The 15584-nt window shown below is 26.9% G+C and overlaps 1 protein-coding gene across 1 annotated transcript; it reads right to left on the reverse strand.

The window, feature by feature from the left end:
* Positions 1-390: 390 nt before the first annotated feature.
* Positions 391-2615, reverse strand: LOC136076208 (zinc finger MYM-type protein 1-like). Its single transcript, XM_065789682.1, has 2 exons — positions 1812-2615; positions 391-1671 (listed from the first exon to the last, which is right to left on the reverse strand). The coding sequence occupies exons 1-2, from the start codon at positions 2613-2615 to the stop codon at positions 391-393; spliced, it is 2085 nt and encodes a 694-aa protein (XP_065645754.1).
* Between the last annotated feature and the right edge of the window lie 12969 nt (positions 2616-15584).

Genomic DNA, 15584 nt, shown 5'->3' on the forward strand with positions numbered 1-15584 from the left:
TTAAATTTTTTTATTATATTACTGGAATATAAGTATAATTAAATAGTCTAGGTGTTGTTTCTTACAATATTATTTTTCTTGTCTTTTGTTTAGCAAACTTTTCAATCACATCATGGAAATCAATATTTTTTGCTAATAGACACTCGATACTCAAAATGGCGAGGTCACTTGTTCGTTCTTGTCCCATAGTTGAGCGCAAAAAATTCTTGATGAGCTTCAATTTACTGAATGAACGCTCACTTGAAGCCACTGTCACTGGAATTGAAGCAAAAATATGCAATGCAATTACTGTATTTCTAAAGAGTTCTCCAAGCTTCATTTCAGAAATTTTGTTTAATAAGTCAAATGGGGCAAGAGGTTCCTTTCCAAAATTTGCAGTATGAATTTGTTTTATGTGAAGCAATTCTTCACATTTTCGGTCACATCACAAGAATATTTTTGCGAAAAATGTGAGCAAGCACTCTTGATTTCTGCTTCAGACAGTTTTTGATACTTCCACAAAAAAGAGAATATAGAAAGGATTTCTTGAATTGCTGTGAAACGTGCAGTAAGTCCACCAATTACAGAATCAAAAATGTGATAAAAAACCGTTCTCCGAAATGTTGCCTCCTCTCCTGATTCTGCTTCTGTTAATTCCGTAATTTGTTCATCACCTTTAATTTGCTCCCAAAAAAAACTTTTGCGTTTCACTTTTCTGTGGATTGGAAATTCAGAACTGATTTTTGCAACATCTGCAACTAACTTGGCTTCTTCTAAAATTGTAGGCCATTCCTCCCAAACAGATTTGAGTTGACTAATCAATGCTTCAATATTTTCCACCTCAATATCAATAGTTGCTTTTCTTGCCTGAATGACCTGGTTGCAGCGGTCAATCAATGTGAGAACTTTCAGCCAAATTCCAGACATGAGAACACATTTGAAAGAGCTCATATATTTTAGGGCACCTCTAATCTCAGTTTTTGCTTTAGGCGTGAGATTCAAGCTCTTAACTTCTTTCAAAGGTTTAATGATTGGGCTCAAGTGATTATAGAAAGGGCGAATGCTGTCAAGTCTCTCAGTCCATCGTGTTCCTGATTGTCCATGCAAAGACACACCGTGAAGTCTCTTTTGCAATATTTTCCAGCGTTGCGGACTAGCAGAAAAGATCGTATATACGGTTTGAACAGTTCCAAAGAAAGTCTCAGCATCTGTACAGCTTGAGGCAGCATTCTGTCCACACGAATTCAATGAATGACAACCACAGGGTGAGAATACAGACAATGGGTTCTTCTTTTGTAGGATTGCTTGAACACCCTTATATTTTCCTGACATGTTGACTCTATTGTCATAGCCTTGGCCACGGCAGTCTTCAAAACAAATTTTTAATGTTTCCAAAGTTTCCAGAATTAATTCCGCAATATCAGATCCAGTCTTCTTGGCACAATCTGCAAAGATCAAAAACCGCTCATCAATTAAATATTTTCCAGGTTCTTTTTCATGTACATATCGAATGACAAACGAACTTTGTTCAGTATGGCTCACATCAGGAGTGGCATCAACCATAATTGAAAAATACTTTGCAGACTTGCACTCTTCTATAATTTGCCTGCGAACCTCTGCTGCACAAAGGCCAATAAATTCATTTTGAGAACGATTTGACAAGTAATGCGCCTGAAGACGTTGACCCTTGTCCTGTGATTATTTAACTTTTATCACATGTTCCTTAAGAATTGGGTCATAATGCGAAATCAGTTCCAGCAATCCTAAGAAATTTCCATTATGAGAATCTCCAATTAGGTCAGATTTTCCACGAATAGCCAATCCACGTTCACCAACAACAGAATCTTATCCAAGATTCGTTCCAAGATTTTTCTCCAGGTGTCAGCTTCATTGAGAATTTGGCGATTCATCAAATGTTCAATTGACTGATCAGTTTTCATTCGAGCTTCCAATTCACGCCACTGAATGTAGCATTGTTTATGGATTTTCGAATGCTCATGTTCAGGAATTCGACTGATGAGATTCTTCCACTTCTTTTCATATCCCCATCCTCCAATCATTGCAAGGGATGAAGTCATGTGTGGAAGTTGATTTCTAGGTAAAAATAATCGGCATGGAAAACAAAACAATGCTGTCTTTGCTGGGCTAAATACAAGCCGATCCCGCGAGAAGGATTCCCCATTCGGCATTCTGCTTTTCAAAACTGACATTGGAAATATGTGATTTCCATTATCTTTTGGCATATCCAGTGGGAAAGGAATGTGACCAGCCATGACAAACTTTTCCAGCTGAGAAGGGGAGAAATTTTCTGTTTCAAATTCACCAATGTCAAATGGCTGCAACAATGCTGGTCCATCACTGATAGTGGTCCTTGTAGAAGTATTATCACTACCACTAATTTGACAGTCTTCAAAAGTGGCTAATTTCTTTATACTGCCAGCACTATTACCAGAAACAGAAGATTGGATACTACCGTCATATTTTTGCTTCGTTGAGCTAGTGTAAAGGGCATCTGATGTTTTAGGAGTAGTTGTAATTCCAACATCAAATAATGTTTGCCTTCCTTTTTGTGGAGCCGCTTTTTTTACTTTACTGATTTTTAACTTTGATACACCAGATGGATACGTGCGTTTCATTTTTATTTTTTTAAATACTTCCGTCTAATAGATATATATACATATATACATATATATATATATATATATATATATATACATATATATATATATATATATATATATATATATATATATATATATATATATATATATATATATATATATATATATATATATATATATATATATATATATATATATATATCAATATCAATATATATATCAATATATATATATATATATACATATATATATATATATATATATATATATATATATATATATATATAATATATATATATATATATATATATATATATTTATATATATATAAGAACATATATTTGTATATACAAACATATGTATATGTATACATAATATACATATGTATATATATAAATGTATATATATACATATGTTTGTATATATATATATATATATATATATATATATATATATATATATATATATATATATATATATATATATATATATATATATATATATATATACACGATTAAATAATTAATACAAAATTTATATATATAATTAATCACAAAAATGAAAAAATTAAATTTATTTTTATTAATCTATAAATTAAATTGTACAATCAAGCAAATCGCCTGTAAAAAAACTAATCCAAATAAGCCATTTTTAAAATAAGATTTAAACACACTATAACTTTTCCCGCTAAATTCAAGATAAGCATGTAGATAAGATTTAAACAAAAGCACTTCCGCAGGGACCTTCTATAAATTCCGCAACGATAAATTTATTTTTAAAAAAATTATTATATCTCAAGCTCATTTTTGAGGCAATTTTCATTAAACTTAATGAGCTATTTTTATTTTTTATGTAAGTTAAAGCTCTTGATGGGGAAAAAGAGAAGGAAAAAAAAACCTGGAATGTTATTGCCGCTGTTGGGGGCCCCCATAGGGTCCGGGGCCCCGAGCAATTTGCTCGGGTGACTCACGCTCTGCACGCCCCTGCCTTTAACCACTCTACTACTCTTTTTTGGTAGCATAATCTAAATCACAATATATATAAATATATATATATATATATATATATATATATATATATATATATATATATATATATATATATATATATATATATATATATATATATATATCTATATATATGAAGACCTCAGTGGAAAAACCGGCGTTGTCACATTTAAAAAGTATTAAGAAAGTATTTATTGATCATTAATAAAAGTCTTAATTTAAAGCAAATGAAACTAAGCAATTTAAAAAAATTTATATTATAATTATTTTATTTAAAATTTATTCAAAAACAAAACATTTTGTAATTTTTTATACAAATATTTTTTTTTCTTTGCTTTAAATAAAGACATTTATTAATGATCAACAAATACTTTCTTAATACTTTTTAAATGTGACAACGCCGGTTTTTCCACTGAGGTCTTCATGTTATATATATATATATATATATATATATATATATATATATATATATATATATATATATATATATATATATATATATATATATATATATGTAAATAAATGTAAACTAAATTATTAATTTATTAGTAATATATTGGATTGTCTCGTTATCATACTATAATCATTATCTATATATCAGGCTCTGAATGAGCAGTTAACTACTTAACTAGTTTGCAGCTAACTACTTTTTTATATTTAAAATATCAGAGATTTAAAAAAAAAACACGTCAAGTAGTTAAGTTACTATGTGGGGTACTATTATAAACTAAATAAGGTGATAGAGTTTCACCAGTTGCGTCACCTAATATCACAATAGAAATTCTTGTTTAGAAGTGCTTCTTAAATTTTTTGGGTATTTATAACTTCATTTGGTCATGTATTTTTTTGAAACCAGTTTGTTAGTTAGATTTGTTTTTTATAGTTGTTGTGTATGTTGCGCAGAGTTACATTTGATTTCATTTTGGGATAAACTCCTAATTCATTTTTTTTTAAATTCTTTAATAATCGTTGCTCAAGTTGACTATACATAAAGCTATACAAGAATTTAGGGAAAAAAAATCTCATCATGAGGTTGTAGATACTAGAGATTCAGTTGATAGAACATGGCAAAAAAGGGGAAATAGTTTCCTAAATGGGATTACAACAACATTGTCCGTCACAAATGGGAAGGTTTTCTAATTTTATCTTTTTCGGCATTTTTTTCAGAATTATCTTGAAAACTTTCAAGTAAGTGTTCCTATTATAAAGATATATACAATAAATATACAACTTTTTAAAACATTTTTTAAACAGAAAAAATATTAGAAAACGTTTACCATTCGTGTTCTAAAAATGATTTCAAAATCAAACATGCCTAACACCTTGTAACAAGATTGTTAGTGAAAATTGTCTGGCTATTGCATAGATCTATCGATCTACTACAAGTTAGGGATCAAGCAATTTTACGTCAAGTCTACTCTTGCATTTAGTTTATATTTTTTGATATAATTTGATTATAATGTTAATTATGCTGCATACAATTTCACAAAAAGATATAAAACTGGCACAGATATATCATTTCATGGATAAAAGTTTGTATTTATAATAATAGTAATAAATAAATAGTTTTAAAGAAATAACATAGTAAGTCCTATACTTTGTCTTTATTAGAATATATCCCATAAAAATATATTGTATATATTTTTAATGAAAGGAATTTTGCTAAAATGTTTATATAAAATCTTTTTCTAGATTGGTTATTTGCCTTTTTTTTGCCACAAAGTGACGTCACATATGCAAAAATATTTTGGCTTCAATGCAAAAGCCGCGTCTATCATTTTCAATGGTCGATATAATGATTCGAATCGTTATAATTATGGTGATATTATGATTCGAATCGTTCTAATTGGTGTTTCGAGCTCTTTTTTTTATTTTATATGTATGCAACTTTTACGGTGAATTTTTTTCTTATCGTTGCGAACAAAATAGCGCTGGAACCGATACTCTTATAAAAATAATTTAGCACTATGTTATTTGAAATTTAGTTTCCTTTTTTTTTTTTTTGCTCGTGTAAATACTTCCGTAAGATATTATTAGTATCTACTGATAGCAGGGGGAAGACTTAATATGTCTTGTTGCCAAGCCCCTAGATAAATTTTGTTAATATATAAAAAATAAAAATAATTATTGATAAAACAGTCAAATATATAGAGTTTAAAATGTGAGGCTAAAATAAAAATGTTTATCATAAAAATAAATATTTATTGAAAAAAATTTCAAGCAACAAAAACCCAAAAAATTGTCAAGAAGTGTCAGAAATTATGACTTCGTTATTGATGTCCTTTATATTTTTAACGACTTCGGTGGGAATGTTTCTTCCAAAACAACGATCTATACGTAGTTTTTGTTAAATGAATAAGTAAATGCTCGTGCCTGTTTATATTTTTATTTCAGCTTTCATAGATTTTAAAATTTTACCAAAATATATCACTTTATCTTTTTTTTTTTAGGATTTTTTTGTTTCCAATTACATTTTTTCGCCAACCATGTATCATTGTTCCAAATATAGAAATATCTGTCATTTATAAAACTTGCAAACAGTTCAGTGGAAAACTTTTTATGAAAACTTGCTTTTGATAGCATCATTGAAACTAATTTTAGTTTATATAACTCATATGGTTATTATAAAAAATGAACACCGGTCGCTCAACTTGTTTTTCGCCCATATCTTCTTCTATTTTCTTCAAGTAATTCTGCAAAATTTTGGGTAAAAATAGTTTTTTAAGCGTTTCAGTATTGTTCCATTCAATTTTGAAATTGAATATTTGGTGCCAACTGGACTACCTCTTGCCCTGTCAGGACAAAAGTTTCTTTTGACCTTGTATAGGTCAAAAGAAACTTTTATTTCAGAAACTATCAGTTTGCAGCATTTATTATTATTATTTATTTATTATTTTCTTCAAGTATACCATTTAAAGATACATTTAATTTCGTGAAAAAAAGAAAATATATAAACAAAATTATTACGTATCGGATTGATAATAATTTATTAATATAATATTGATACAAACTTTAATATAAATTTTGGTATAATAAACGTTATAAATTTATTTTTCCAAATTTTAATACCTGATAAAAGGGAATCAAAGAAGGTTCAGCATTTTTGGGTATAAAACTCCAAAAAAAAATCTTTTCGCGGATTCCCTAAACAGCGTCATTTGGCGTATATTTGTCTATTTAAAAAGTTAATTTAAGTAAATATAGAAATATAGAAATAAATATAGAAATACTTTTTTTGTAACTAGCTTTTTAGTTAAACTAGCAATTACTATTTCTACTGTTGTTATTATTATTATTATTTATATATCTTTTTTCTTTTTAATTTATTGCAATCATTTTTACAAACCAAGGATATACAGCTTTACTTGCCGTTTTACATTATAATAAATTTTTTTATTGTTGACATTGAGTTTCAATACACATCTTGTCTCGTTTTCGACTACGGTTGCTTTTGCCTTGATTATTTGAAAAACCTGTTTCATAAAAATTCCAAATATGCGACCCAGAAGTTATACCAGTCTGTTGATATTTCTTGGTGACGCATTCAAAATAAATATCAATTATTTCTGGCGTACAAAAAGCGACTCAGTTAGATATTAAGTTGTCAGCTTTATTGTTAAAATTTCTTTGGACTATCTCTTCATAAATACATAAAACCAGTTTTAATTTGCAATTTTTAATCAGTAAAATTGATTTTCGCGTTTAAAGTAGTTAGTTACAAACTGGCTGCTTTAAAGTAGATAGTTATGAACTGGCTACTTTTAACGCAAAGAAAATGTATATTCTGCTTTGTAAAGAAAGGCTTAAGTTAATAGTAACTTTTTTTCTTCCTTATAGTTTCTAAGTATTCTGGTTAGCATAATTTTATTCTGGTTAGCATAATTTCTTAAAAGATATCACAGTTATTTTTCTTCCATTTGTGACAAATTACAAGAATTTACACACTGTCTTATTTTTAAACGTAATGAAAGCCAAATAAAAAATTTTTAAAAGCTTAATTTAATTTTCTTTTGCTGGCTTAAGAATTGATTTTTCAATTGGCTCGACTAAATTAATCACTGCTAAACTATCGAACTGCATTATATGTTTGAATTCAAAGCGAGAAGAATTGTTTGAGACCATGCGGCAAAAGAGTGATGGTGATTCTACTTTAAATTTGCTTATTATACATCAACAACTAAACATACTCACGGGTAAATATTTAAGTTAAGTTGTTCGACTTCTACTTGGACGAATTTCCGTATTCCACTTTCATCCAATCCTATGACAAAAGTACACAAATTAATTTAGGATATTCTTTAACTGCCAGAACCATTTGAACGAGAAACTAATAAAGGTTGGAAAAATTTAACAATGGGGTTTTTACCAGTTAGCAAATTATTAAAGAATTTTTCAAAGAAAACAAGGCTAAGGAAAAACCGTAAAAAAAAAATGTAAAAAATGAACTTATAAAAATAATACTTAGCAATTATTATTGATACAAGTATTTGAATACCCGTAGAAAGCGCTTTTGCGCCAAAAAATGTAATTGGTAATATTGGAGGTGTCGAAAATGAAATAAAATATATAAACTGTGCCATAAGATCCAATGGTTATTATTGGAAGTCTCGAAAAAGAAATAAAATACATTAAAATTAATGATTATTATTGGAAGTCTGAAAACCTCTGCACCAACAAGATTTTGACCGACTTAAACTTTAGACATATATTTAATCTCATTTATGGTTGGTTTGAAAAATGATCGGGCTTAGAAGTAGTAACCAGACTAGTCTATGGATAGACTTACAACACAGACATAGACAATTCTGTATGTCGTAATGGACACAACAAATGTTTAATTTTTTGTCCTTGTTGTGTCTATCAAATTTTTGATGGTGTCCTAAGATTGCTCAGTTAAAAAATAATTTTCACTTCATAAGTCTACAAAGCATAATTTTTTGTCTATTTGGTGTCTATGATTTTGTCTAAATTTACTTGATTTCATAAAACCAGAAATCTTTCATTACCGTATTATTTGAAGATTGTTATGTAGTAAATTTATAATATTAAAAAAATATTGAAATGACATCAAAACTCCAAATGACGATCATTGCCCATGATTAATTATTGTTTAAAACTTGCGTACATATTCATCAATAAAATGAAAGTAAAAAACATTTTTCTTTTTCACTATTGTTTTATTCACAAGCCTAAATAAATTTTAACACCTATTGGAATTTTCTACTTACTAATCCACATTTTATAAAGGACAACTCCTTGATCACATATTTTTAAAATAATTTTATTGAAGGTGATAAAGAATTTAGTGACTAAGGAAAATTTTTTAAATGATAAACTTACCTTCAACTTTTTTGAAGTAATCCCAAACTGGAGAGGGCATTTGAAAAATAAATTTTCACGCACATTCACTGAGAATTGAAAAACAACTGAACTGAGTAATTAATGAACTTCAATTGAGCACAAAATAGTCCATTTTGAGGTTTTTAAATAGACATTAACTTTTTAATCAACAGCACACGCTGGACAAAAAATTAAAAAATGAACTTCTGTTAGAAAAATTGTATTTTTAATTTTGTGCTCGTTTTCAGTTTTTGAAACGATGCTGCAGTGAAAATTTAATTACTCGTTATAAGTCCAAATTATATATTAAATAGATCTTCAATACCTCATTAAAAAATCGAGATTGTTCATTTAGTGTCCGTTTTTAAAATGATTGTCTAGAAAGACAAACATTTTTTATAGACAATTCATTTTTGATAGTTGTAATTAAAATTGTTGCAATTAGTGCTTTGTCGAAGTCTATTTTTGTCCTTTTATAATAAGTCCATTAGAGATTGTCTGGTTGCTACTTAGAAGTCGTACTAAGTAATTTAAAAGTGTAATTTATTTTGTGCACGACCAAAAAAACATTTTATGAAGCCAAAAAATACATTCTTACCGCCAAAAATTAAATTGTATTATAAAGGTAAAAAAGAATATAAAACAATAGATGCTAAATGTATCACCGTTTTTTTTTTTGTTTTTTTTTACCGCATTTACTTTTACGGTGAACAGACGTGTTTTTATTGATCGAAGAAATTTTTTTTATTTTTTTTATTTTTTTTATAATACAAATTTAAAAGTAAAAATACAAGTTGCTATTAATTATTAAATATGGCAGTAACCATTAGTGAAATTCGAATAATGTTCAAGGAAATGTTTGCGGAGTACAAAAAAGATATAGTATTACTAATAAAACAACAAGAAGAAAATATTCTTAAACTCATCAGTGCGAACGCAAAAATAACGAGCGATCGACAACAAAAAGCTGAAACAAACATTAATGACAGCATGGAAAAAATTAAATGACAGCATGGAAAAAATTAAACAATGGAAAATGATGTATTTGATATAAAGGAAAGTTTAAATTTTCACGAGGAACTTATCGAAAAAAAGGTAAAAAATAATATTGAGTCTATTGAAAAAAAAAGATTTTGTAAAACCGAAGCACATAAAAATGATGAGTATATTGACTTAAAAAAAAACTTAGGGAAATAGAGGATCGGTCACGAAGAAATAACCTTAGGATTGATGGCATCAAAGAAAATGAAACATGGTCTGAAAGTGAAATAAAAGTGATTAAACTTTTTGAGGAGACTCTAGGGGTGAAAAATGTGAGAATTGAACGAGCGCATCGTAGTGGACGCCGAGATGTAAAAACACCACGCACAATTATTATTAAGCTGTTAGACTACAAAGATAAGGTAGAAATTTTAAAAAATTCTTCTAAATTAAAGGGTAAAAATATCTACATAAACGCAGATTTTTGCTTCGAAACGAACTTAATAAGAAAAGATCTTAGAGAAAAAATGAAAATTGAGCGGCAGCTGGGAAAATTTGCATATATATCATATGATAAGCTGATTGTACGCGAGTGGGTGTCTAAGAAAACGAAAGAAATCCCGAAACCGTGTCAGTAAGAGTTTGGTTTATTACTTTTCTTTTAACTATTCCTAACTATTTTATTAACTATTTTTGCGTTTAATTATATATGTGTTACTTTAAAATGGAGGAAAACTTTATAATTGAATTTCTAGATGAAAATGTCGCACTCAGTGACGTCGATGACTCTAATAACTTTAATCAAAAAATTGAAAGCCAATACTATACAGTTATTGAATCTTCTCAATATCTTCAAAAAAATAAAAATAGTTTTTCAATTTAAAACATTAATATTCGAAGTTTAAATAAAAATTTTGAAAATCTAAGGTTTTTGTTGGATGAATTAAAACACGATTTTAAAATTATTTGTCTAACGGAAACTTGGTGTAAGCGTGGTGAAACAAATGCCCAATTTGAACTAATTAATTACTCATCAGTTCATCAACCACGTGGTTTTGGTGTTGGTGGGGGTGTATGTATTTTTGTTCACAACTCAATTAGTTATAATTTACGTCACGATCTCTGTGTAAATGAAAAAGATTGTGAGTCATTATGCATTGAAATAATAAATAAAACCACAAAAAAATAATTATAAATGCCACATATAGACCTCCATCTTCTAGCTTAAAAAAATTTAAAACTCATCTTAAACCATTCTTAACAAATATTAATAAAACCCGAAGTCATGCCTACTTAGTTGGGGATTTTAACATAGACTTAATAAACCATGCTTCAAATAATAATGTTAATAATTTTATTAATACTCTTCTTCAATATAATTTAATTCCGTCAATAAACAAGCCAACGAGAGTGACTAACAACTCTTCTACACTTCTTGATAATATAATAACTAATAACCATCTTAATAACAGTCTTTACACAGGCATAATCAAAACTGACTTATCAGATCATTTCCCAACATTTCTAGTTACTAACAATATATTATTTAACAGTATTCTTTCTATATCCATTATATTTAGGCGACAGATCAATGAAAACTCGGTAAAAAAATTTCAAAATCTTTTAAAAGACAACGTTGATTGGAATTTGGTATTGCAGTCACATGACGTTAACAACGCATATGATCTATTTTTAAATCAATTCTGCAAGCAATATGATAAAGCATTTCCTGAAAAAAAAATAACTGTAAAAACCAAAACTGTTTTAACTCCATGGATGTCTAACGGGTTACTAAAATCTTCAAAAAGAAAACAAAAGTTATATGATAAATACTTGAAAAAAAAAACTTATAAAAACGAAATGACATATAAAAATTATAAAGATATATTTGAAAAAACAAAAAGGAACTCAAAAAAGCTTTATTATGCAAAGCTATTAAGCAAAGCCACCGGAAACACTAAAAAAACATGGAGTGTAATTAAAGAAATAATAGGAAAAAATATTTATGCGAGAAACATTCTGCCAAAAAAAATAACAATTGATAAAAATACAATTTATGATAAATCAATTATTGCTGAAAAACTAAACAGCTTCTTTACTAATACTGGTCCGAATTTGGCATTAAAAATTCCTATGAATTCAACACCATTTGAATCTTATTTAAAAAGTTACGATAAAGTCATGGATGAACCTAATTTAAAACTAATTGAATTGCAAACCGCCTTTTTTTGCCTTAAAACTAACAAAAGTGCTGGATTTGATAAAATTAACGTTAATGTTGTATAATCAGTATATAATGTAATAGAACCCTCGTTATTTCACATATTTAATCTTTCACTTAAAACAGGTATCGTCCCTGAAAAGCTAAAAATTGCACGAATCACGCCGATATTTAAGTCCGGAGATGACTCAAATATTTCTAATTATAGGCCAATATCTATTTTACCTTGTTTTTCAAAATTACTTGAGAGAATAATGTACAATAGACTTTTTAATCACTTATCAGAAAACGACATGCTGTATTCAAAACAATTTGGTTTCAAAAAAAAAAAATTCAACGGAGCATGCAGTGATTGAACTAGTAAATCAAATATCAAGTGCATTCAGTAGTAACTACTTTACCTTAGGAGTTTTCATTGATCTGTCAAAAGCTTTCGATACCGTTAATCATAATATACTAATAAAAAAACTTGAACACTATGGTGTAAAAAATAACAATTTACTTTGGTTCAAAAGTTATTTGGCCGATAGAAAACAATTTATAGTTTATGAACAAAAACAAACATTTCCGACTGCCGTAAATTGTGGGGTTCCCCAGGGCTCTATTTTAGGACCACTGTTGTTCCTAGTGTATATTAATGATTTAAATTTAGCAACAGACCCATTAAATTGTATTCTTTTTGCAGATGACTCCAATCTTTTTTACTCCCACAGTGATATTAATACACTATTTGAAACAACAAACGAACAATTATTGAAAGTCAATGAGTGGTTCAAAAGTAATAAACTTTCTCTAAATGTGGATAAAACCAAATTTATTTTGTTCCACAAAGTTAATAAATCAAAAAATATTCCCATCAAATTGCCTAATCTAATAATAAATAACACTAACATTAAAAGAGAAAACTCAGTAAATATTCTAGGCGTAATCTTAGACGAACATTTACGTTGGAGTTTACATATAAAAAGTATTGAAAATAAAATATCAAAAAATTTAGCAATGATATATAGGGCTAAACCATTTTTAAGCAGTAGTTCTTTGAAAAGTTTATATTTCTCTTTCATTCATTGTTATTTAACTTACTGCAATATTGCATGGGCAAGTACAAACCATACAAAATTGAAAAAATTGTACTGTAAACAAAAAAACGCGTGCAGAATAATTTTTGGAGCTAATAGAACACTACCTTGTGAGCCTCTTCTGCGTATACTTGGAGCATTAAATATATATAAAATCAACTTACACCAAGTTTTAATGTTTATGTATAAAACAAATTTAGGATTATCTCCTAAAATATTTCAATCCTATTTTGACAAAATAGTTCATAAATATCCAACAAAATTTTCAAGTAACAACTTTGTTGTCCCAAAATATAATTCAAAACTAACTTCATATTCAGTTCTTTATCGTGGATCCTACTTGTGGAAAATGTTTCCCAAAATTGTAAATACACATAAAACTAGTATAGAGCAGTTTAAAAATGAATCAAAACAAGCATTCTTACTTATGGATTTTAATATATCCGATTTTAAATGTTTTTTTTAATTAAAACTCAAATACATAAAATAATTAATACAAAATGTCACTGAGTGTATCAACATTTTTTTTTTTTTTTTTTTTTCGTTATGGTATTACCTCTATGACGTTTGCTAATTTATTTACGTTATTTCTATGAAGTTGACTAATTTATTTTTGTTATTTCTATGGTGTATATTAATTTATTTACTTTTTATTTTTAAATCTTACTTTAAATTTTTAATTCTTAAATAAATGATAATATCTTATTTATTTTTTCTTATTCTGAAAAAATGATCTTACTCTTTCCTTAAAGTTTTATTCTTTAAGTTTTTCTTTAAATGATAAGGAATTGTTATCTATTTTACTTTTTTACTTTTATTTATTTATTTTTTTTTTTTTTTAAATAGTTTGTTAACTATAGATATTTAAATATTACGGTTTTTGTAAATACGTGAGAATAGGGCTCGGTGATAAGGCTAAATTAGTCTTCTTCTTGCCCTGCCAATATTTATTTTTATTTATGTGCTTCGAAACTGTATGTATTATTTAACGGCAAAAAAAAAAAAAAAAAAAAAAAAAAAAGATTAGGCGCATTTCATCGTGTAATAAATGCCAGTTATTAGATTGTTTACCTAGTTGGTGCCGAATTTTGTTGTTGCAAGAAATATTAAAAATAAATATTGCTTTTTAAATATTAGTTGTAAATAAAAAAATAATTAAAATTTTATTTTTATTTTATGTTATTTCAAGTGTGCGTTTTTATCAGAACGTCGCCTAAAATTGCACTTTTTTTTTACGTTTAGTAATTTTGGTAATTTTTTTTATATTTATTTATATATTTTAGCTTGGCAATTGCCACTCATGCTATTACTTTCGTATTCTATGCTTCTTGGCATAATGGCTTTTTGATTAGTGTGCTGTTTGATTAGTGTGCTGTTTGCCCCGATCTTACTTATTATTATAATAACTTTGTTTATTTAAAAAAATAATTTTTAGAGGGGTTTTTTCTCAAAGCACTTTTTCGCGCGAAAATTTCCATAAAAATTTGAATCGAAGAATCGACTTTAAAGTTAATGTGCAAACCTTATATATTTAAGTATTTTCCTGAAAATAACCATCCCATGGTGACTTAAAGTTTTATATTATAAAAATTAGGACCTAGATTAACTGGAAGAAATCGTTAATGTTATTTAGGTCATTTATTATTAAAAAATATTTATTTTATTATTTTTAATAAAATTTATTTTAAGTTATATTTAATAAAATAAAAAAAATAAAAATTATTTTCAACAATAATATATGTTGTTGATGGGTTAGTCCATATAAATAAAATTAGGATTATAAATAAAAGTAGTCTTATTAAGGCAAAAACACAATAATAACAACAACCGAAAATTGAAGGTTCAGTCCACCTGGCCTTTACACCATAACCATATATATATATATATATATATATATATATATATATATATATATATATATATATATATATATATATATATATATATATATATATATATATATATATATATATATATATATATATATATATATATATATATATATATATACACATACATATATATATATATATATATATATATATATATATATATATATATATATATATATATATATATATATATATATACACATACATATATATATATATATATATATATATATATATATATATATATATATATATATATATATATATATATATTTATAAATATATATATATATATATATATATATATATATATATATGTATATATACATATATATTGATAGATAGATGTAGATATAGATAAAATTGTCATTTTTTTCAAACGGCGATATTCAGCGGTGTGTTATTACACACCGCTGATTATCGCCGTTACATTATGTTACGAGCCTTAGTAAAAATTATTTATT

Source organism: Hydra vulgaris, chromosome 02, assembly GCF_038396675.1.
Source record: "Hydra vulgaris chromosome 02, alternate assembly HydraT2T_AEP".
Classification (NCBI taxonomy): domain Eukaryota; kingdom Metazoa; phylum Cnidaria; class Hydrozoa; order Anthoathecata; family Hydridae; genus Hydra; species Hydra vulgaris.

What these genes read in the sequence shown, in the direction of transcription:
- LOC136076208 (XM_065789682.1), bottom strand. Translation starts at nt 2,615, where the DNA reads ATGAAACGCACGTATCCATCTGGTGTATCAAAGTTAAAAATCAGTAAA. An exon ending in TGGATAAGATTCTGTTGTTG is followed by an intron (nt 1,672 to 1,811) that starts GTGAACGTGGAT and finishes AAATAATCACAG; the next exon opens with GACAAGGGTCAACGTCTTCA.